A 7,275-nucleotide genomic window follows, 5' to 3' on the forward strand; every position below is an offset into this window, starting at 1 on the left:
TTCAGTGCTTTTAGTTCTAATATTCCATCTTACAAGATACTTTTAATAATCCAAACATTTATTTAATTGTGCTTTCATTAGCAAGACCACGCTCATATATGCCTTTTAGATATTTAATGATGGATAACCTGAATGATGAGACAGATGAATGTATGTTAAGGTGATGATTATGATGGAAGAGGAGGTTGTCGGTTGGCTGGTCTGGAAGGATGGACTCACTGCAGGGGAGAGGGAGACTCAGGATGGATGTTCAGTATCAAACGTAATTCTGCCCGAGATGATCGCAGCCCAGACTGTGTCCAGAATTAGACGAACGAGATGAAGGGATGAGGAGGGACGGTGAATGGATGAGAAGGAGGGTGAATGGATGAGAGGAAGGGAAGGAGGGTGAATGGATGAGAAGGAGGGTGAATGGATGAGAGGAAGGGAGGGAGGGTGAATGGATGAGAGGGAGGTTGGGTCAAAGAACTGAAACAGCTCAGTAGGCATGTCAGGTGATTGAAGGTGTGGTTAAGGCGTTAACATTTTAACTTCATTAAACAGCCATGTTCATAAAAACTCTGTATTTCTGTTTGAAACATACCAGCCATTTATGATGACAGCAAAACATGCATGTCTTTGATATTTGTCTTACATGTTTTAATGCCCATGGACGATGAAGCTGTAACTTCTTTAATGTTATACTATTATCTTCATGGTATGTTTTTTTTATTTGCCTTCTTTCCTCTCAGTTTTGTCTTGTCTGTGTGATTTATGTGTGACTGTCTAGTGAGTGAGAATGAGAGTCCTCCTTTAATGTCCATGTTGATTGTGTCTATGGACTCAGCGGTGTATAGCTGAACTGTCTCAGGGGCACTGTGAAGGTTTTATGGCCACTTAGCTGGGCTGGTGTCAAATGTTAATCAGTGCTGAACAACAGCAGACAATAAAACAAGATGTTTTATTTTCTCACAGTCATTTGTAATCACATCGATAGATGTGAACGGTTTATTCTATTAGCATCTTACAGTCGTTTTTTTATTGGCTGATTTGTTTTCAAATGTCAAATCAAATTCATATCAGACATGAAAAATGCAACACATTTGAAGGTAACATATTTTTGAGAGAATTCCTCGCAATACTTGATGAAGAATTGATTCATAAACATTAAATGGGATCTAAATTTTCTTAGTCCTTCAGTGTACTCAGCAGTTGATAGTGTGATCACCACTTTGTAGTTCTCTATTACTCTGTGTTGTGTCTATACTTAAATAGTCCTGGACAGCCTGTCCTCCAGTATTTCTGTGGTCTATTTGTAAATGTTGATCTCAACCATCCATGCCGACCTCATCAAGCTCTCGCTATCTTTTCTCTGCAGGAATGTTTTACATTGACCCAAACCAGGGCAGCCCAGCCGACGCTCTGCTGGCTTACTGCAGCTTCTCCTCCACATCAAAACAGACCTGCCTTCATCCTCGAGACTCACAGGTATCAAGACATCAGCAGAGAAAGGGGACAGGAAATTCCCCCCCCCCCCCCCCCAGATCAATGATGTACCCACTAACTAAAAATAGCATGACCTGAATCTCAATTTGGTGAATGGCAGTCAGCTGAGTGTGAGGACGGCCCCTTTGAAGATGTGATTGTAATAGTTAGAGCGTCATTTGTGCATTATCAGTCACTAGATAAATAGATTCACTGACTAAGAGATTATGTGTCTGCCACTAACACACAAACACAGCTGCACACACACACACACACACATTTGCACGTTTCTTCTCAACCATTTTCACGACTAATAAAAATGTTATGTAGAGATTATTTATTTGGCCTTAAAGTAACCCCGACTTCTGGTAAAAAAAAATGTAAACTAAATAAGAAACAAAATCTGACAAACTCTGAATACCTTACACTGATGGCGCTCTCTTACTTGCAAAAGAGTCCAGGGACCGTTTATCCAATCAGGTGCATTCATTGAGGCCACGTCATCGCGTAACCTACAGCCAAAAAGAACAAAATAAAAACATCAAGCGGAGAATTGAGTGCTCCAGCATGATCCCTAGCATGAAGCTGTGGAGCCTTACAGTTAGGAGTCTTTTTTTTATTCACTTCAAATGATATTTAGTTTATTTCTTCTTTCTATTTGAAATGTGAATCATTCTCTCTCAGTGAGCTTCTTCTTTATGATGCTGGGTTTAAAGGTAGATTTGGTAGTTTTTAAGTAATAGAAACACAATGTCCCTTTTTTACAAATGAAAACAATAAAACAAACAAAAAAACACACTGCCGATAGTCAGCTCACAAACCTTTCAACTATTCTCGAATTGTTGTACTGTAACAGTATGTTTAAGAAATCCTTTTCTTGTGTTTGCCATTGTTTAAAAAAAGACAAAGTCTAGCTTCAACATCATTTAGACATTTAGAGATAGAGAGCATAGGGACTGAGTAGATAATACATTGAAATGAGAAAGAGGCTTTTCACCTATTTAAAAAGTTATAGTACTATTGTTGTAAACTCAAGGAAGAATTAAGTTTGAATATACCAAAACATGGAAAAGAGGTAAAATCATGACCATGACTTTTCACTTAAGTTTATTTGTATAAATGAAGTAATGCTGATTTAGTTAGTAACTGTTTTTTTTCTGTTTTTCTCTGTGTAAGTTCTAACAGAAGAAAGTAATCAACAAGGTTAGCTTTGCATGAATAACGAGGCCTCCCTGTGGAAAGGAGCAGAACAATGTGGCTAAATAAGGCACAACATTCATCCAAAGCAAATCAGCACAATCAGGACACAGATTTATTCTCTCATTACTCTGAACTGCAGTCTGAATAAAAACAAGCCCGCTCTCTCTCTCACCTCACACTTTACAACACGTAGCAGACTAAAGAATATGTGAACTGGTCCTGGGCAGCGTGAAGTGAATGCATCGCTCAGCCCGGTATCCAATTTACCTTTTGGTTCATGCTTGAGCTGAATGCTAATCCAGAGTTCATCAGCACAGCTGTCTGGACATCGCTGACCTTCACAAGTCTCTTTTATGAAAGCACTTGCATGGACTTGTATTCAGATTTTCAATTGTGTTCCTTTGCAGTTGCCAATGAAAGCCTGGATGGAAGAGTTCACTGATGAGGGAAGTTTTCAGTGGCTCAGCAGGCTGGAGCAAGGGTTTCAGGTGAGCCATCGTTCTGAAAGGAGCAACAAAAACAGATGTTAAACCCATATATTAGATGTTATCTCAAACTTAGATGTTGAATATTAATCACAAGAGCTTTCATTAGACATTTAGGAGCAGAAGAAATCTGCAGCACATATATCCCTAACATACTGAGACTGTAAATGTACCATTAAAACATTAAGCTAAAAAACATTCATAACTTTAAGACACCCTTTTTATTCCTTTTTTATTTGTTGTATATCTGAATCATCACGAAGCAGTTGATACATGACTTTCTCATTTTGTTATTAGTTTTTCTATCCCGGTGCTAATGTGGTCCAGATGCGTTTCCTGAGGCTGCACAGTCGCTCTGCCGTCCAGAAGGTGACTTACTCCTGCCATCCAGGACACAGACTGGGCGAGACGGATCGAGACGTCAAATTCCTCACTGACACAAGGAAGCAAAGTTACCTCGGAGCTCTTAAAGATTGTGTGGTATGTAGAAAGTTTTCTTCATAGTTTCTCTTTAGCAGATAAAGGGAGTAGGGGTCTTGCTGCTGCTGTTGTTGTGATCATTTTTGTAGAGGTATACTCTTGGCTGGCAAGGGAATAGTCTGAAACATTTAACCCATTGAAACTTCTTCAAAGTAAATCTTCTCATATCTTTAAGAAATAAACAGTGTTTGCACAAGGTTAAGCCTTTAAACCACAGATACACCAAGCAGACATCAAAGAGTAAGTGGTGTTCAAGTTAAAAACTTAACATTTCTTGTCTTGGCAGAAAGGTTGACTCCGAACACAACCTGAAGACTTTAGTTGAAAGCTAGCTGAAAGTCCTGCGCCTGCTTTAGAGGACATAACTCTCCTTACCAGCAGGTGGCGATAGATCGTATTTATCATTCTAAAAGGGAAACTTGGAAATCATTTGACTGCAGATAGGTTGTCATGATAAAGCAGCTTCTAACTACAGTTTTGAACCATGCAGAGGATTTCATAAAAAGAATCCTGCTTATCAAACAACATGTTGTTATAAGGGTGCATTTCCCTGCTCCCACACACCTCGTCATTAAGCTTAACAGCCAATCAGATTGATTAATTTTGCTCAATTGTCCAAAAAGCTCCATATCGGGGCCAAATGTTGTACCAAAGAACATCTGAAAATGAGAGCCATCAGTGCTAACAGATTTCCTGACATTGGCAGATGTCCGACTGCTGGCTTGCTATGTCGGGGCCAATTCTAGTAATTATTTATAAGTGTAGAGCTCATTGTTTCTTTAACATTGGATTGAAGAACTCAACATCCAAGGAGCTGGTGTAAATTGACTAGCAAAGCTATCATTTAAAGGTCAAGGTATCATTATGGGAGTGAGCCTTGAAAATCTTGGATGGAAACACAGGAAAAGTATCTGCTCTCCTGGAAAAAGAGGGAAAGTAGGTAGTTGAAGCCATGGTTGATACAAAACTGAAACAAAATATCTTTCCATAAAGGAACTGATGAGTCACAGGGATTCAATGTAAAGAATATGTTTTCTGTTTCCTGTGCGTCAGCCTGGAGAGGGGAGCCCTTCCGGACCCCGGGAGTCTGTGTTTGAGTTCGAGGACCTGCAGCTGCTCCCGCTGAGAGACGTGGCCGTGATGGAAGGTGGAAACTTCACACACCCGTTTAGCATCACTATTGGACCTGTGTGTTTCAGCTAGATGTGTTATTTAGCTGTGCTGTTCTGCAGGGACTCACAGGTCCAGGACAGAAACTTGGGTCCAAACCCTGGACATCAAGAGGACAGCTGGAACGTCTGTTTTTCCAATTTCTGAAGATGCCCCTTTTCCTCTCGTTTTTGGGGAAGTTTCCCTCAAGTTGAATGACTTTGTTTTTTATGAATTTGAGAGGACACAAGCGTCTCCAGGCTTTTCTCACAGAGACGTAAAGTTTGTTTACAGAGACATTTATCTTGTATTGAATAATTTAAAAATGGTTGTTTTTTTTGTCCTTTTATATACAATGTATTTTATGTGTTTTTGTTTTTTTTATTTTGGACTTCTGTTATAGCTTTCCCAGTGTGTATATAAAAGTTAGACACCCTAACTGACCTCTTAACAATGTGTTTTTTTAATGGAGACACAGCTAGTGTTGTCTCATTGGCGGTATATGACCAGGCCAGTGAAGTGAACGACTTCTTTACTGTTAGTGAACTCAGATGTGTCACTGCTCTCAAGGTGCTAGTCCATTTTTCCTTAAATCCCGGGAAAGAATAGTAAAGGACAGTCATTTTGTGTCATGCAAATTCATGCAGTTTGTTGTCACTTTTTTTTAAATACAGGAACATTTTTTTTTTTTTCTGTTTTGTTTTCTGTTTTATTTTTACATTTCATATATATATATATATATTTTACATCTCAGGTATGATACATTAGTGATAAACTCATGGGTAATTATTCTGCTGTTTTTGCAGTTTTTTGGAGGTCTTTTTTATTGAATTAAAAAGAGACTTGATAAATATTAGGATCAGAAATTTTGAATGTTTAAGAACGACAAAAATCACCAATGAGTTAGTTTTACCAACAAGTATGACATGTATATCTGAAGCCTCCTATATCTTTTCTCCATACCAAAGACTGACTTTGTTGTCAAAGAATTGTAAAACACACTTTCATTACACACAATTTAGTTTGTTTTAGTGTAAAGATACACTATCCTCTTACTATAAATACGGGTTACTGTACATGTAAAACACCAATCATGTATTAATCCACAGCTGAAAATAGTCACTAACAAATGTGCTTACAACTCCTGAGTCCTGTTTCAAAATCATTTGCTGCTACGACAAATGTTTTGAGAAAGGACTGAGCATTTATCCAAACACATTAAGTTACTAAAAGTATGAAATCCTGAGTTTAAAAAATGGGGGGGAGGATATGAAATGCCCATGTTGTATTGGTTGTACTGTATTGCTTCAATATCTTCCTGTGCAGGAGCTGCAGCTGTTACTTAGCTGTGTAGCGTGCTTAATGTTTGGAAAACCAAAGACAGAAGTTTAGCATCCAGAGCTTACAGGTGCACATATTTCATCACGTTCAATTTATTTGACTGGACACTAAAGGTCATGAACAAGTTTGGCTAAGCCCTGCAGAGTTTCCTTGGACCCCTGGTGGAAAAAAAACAACCTATGCCCCCCCCCCCCCCCCCCCCCCCCCCCGCTTAGCTTTGAGTTACTGCTGTCAACCTGAATTTCTTCTTCATTCAATCTAAAAAGGGCTTGGTTCAAGAGAAAAGAAGCAAGCCTTGTAGTTCTTCAGCAGTCAGTCAGCATCTGTTGTTTGTGCCCAGATGCAATCAGCAGTGACTGATGAGCAGTGTGCTGTACACTCTGCAGGTAGTAGGGAATCATAAGACTGAGATCTCAGGGAGTTTGTGATGAGAGTATAGTCTTACTGCTCAGCCACAACAGCAGCTTTGCAGTTAGAAAACCAACACTTAATTTCTTAGATAAACTACATACACTAAGCTATACAGAACCACAGGGCCTGGAAGTTTATCATACCGGTGCTACATAACAGGGAATAAATGTACATAATCCTCAACTCAACTGGAAAAGCTGTGTTTAAAGTTCTGTATCTAGACCACAGATTTGCAATTCTGGCTTGCGTTAAATATATCATGTTTTCTTCTTTCTCTGATTATCATTCCATTGTATTGCCTTAGCTGGCTGAGACAGATTATTGTTCATGTGTTTTGCAAAAGTCTCTTTTTTTATATGAAATGACATGCTGGACATATGTCTTGTGTGATCCCTCCATCAACTAATTCAACAATTGTGTTGGCTTAATTAAAGAGAGGTACATAATTAAGTTTTGACTCTGTGTATTTTGTCATTCTTAGTTCTTCAGTTCCAGTTTAGAGGTACAGTCATTCTGTCCTGTGGTTCAAATCTTTCAGTCTGTACAGAAGCAACTGTGCCAGTAGTCTTGGGAGTAGTAACAATAGCAGCAATGTAAGCAGTAGAATGAATAGTACAGCAGGAGTTGTAGCAGTTTTTAAATGTAATAAAGAAAGATAGTTGGAAGTTATAACTATATTTATAGTTCTATTATATTATTTAAGTTGTTGCTAGTTCTGCTTTATTTCCTTGTTAATTGTTTAGCA

General features: G+C 38.7%; 1 protein-coding gene across 2 annotated transcripts in view; it reads left to right on the forward strand.

Annotated features, from left to right (window-relative positions):
- Window positions 1-6,980, forward strand: part of si:ch211-196i2.1 (collagen alpha-1(I) chain) — an 86,760-nt gene extending 79,780 nt beyond the window's left edge. For both annotated transcript variants that reach the window (XM_061061175.1, XM_061061176.1), the window contains 4 exons: window positions 1,358-1,467; window positions 3,072-3,152; window positions 3,447-3,629; window positions 4,683-6,980. In XM_061061175.1, the coding sequence (XP_060917158.1) occupies window positions 1,358-1,467; window positions 3,072-3,152; window positions 3,447-3,629; window positions 4,683-4,832 (524 nt within the window). In that variant the 3' untranslated portion in view covers window positions 4,833-6,980. The remainder of the gene's footprint in view (window positions 1-1,357; window positions 1,468-3,071; window positions 3,153-3,446; window positions 3,630-4,682) is intronic.
- The last annotated feature ends 295 nt before the right edge of the window (window positions 6,981-7,275 follow it).

Source organism: Labrus mixtus, chromosome 17, assembly GCF_963584025.1.
Source record: "Labrus mixtus chromosome 17, fLabMix1.1, whole genome shotgun sequence".
NCBI lineage: Eukaryota > Metazoa > Chordata > Actinopteri > Labriformes > Labridae > Labrus > Labrus mixtus.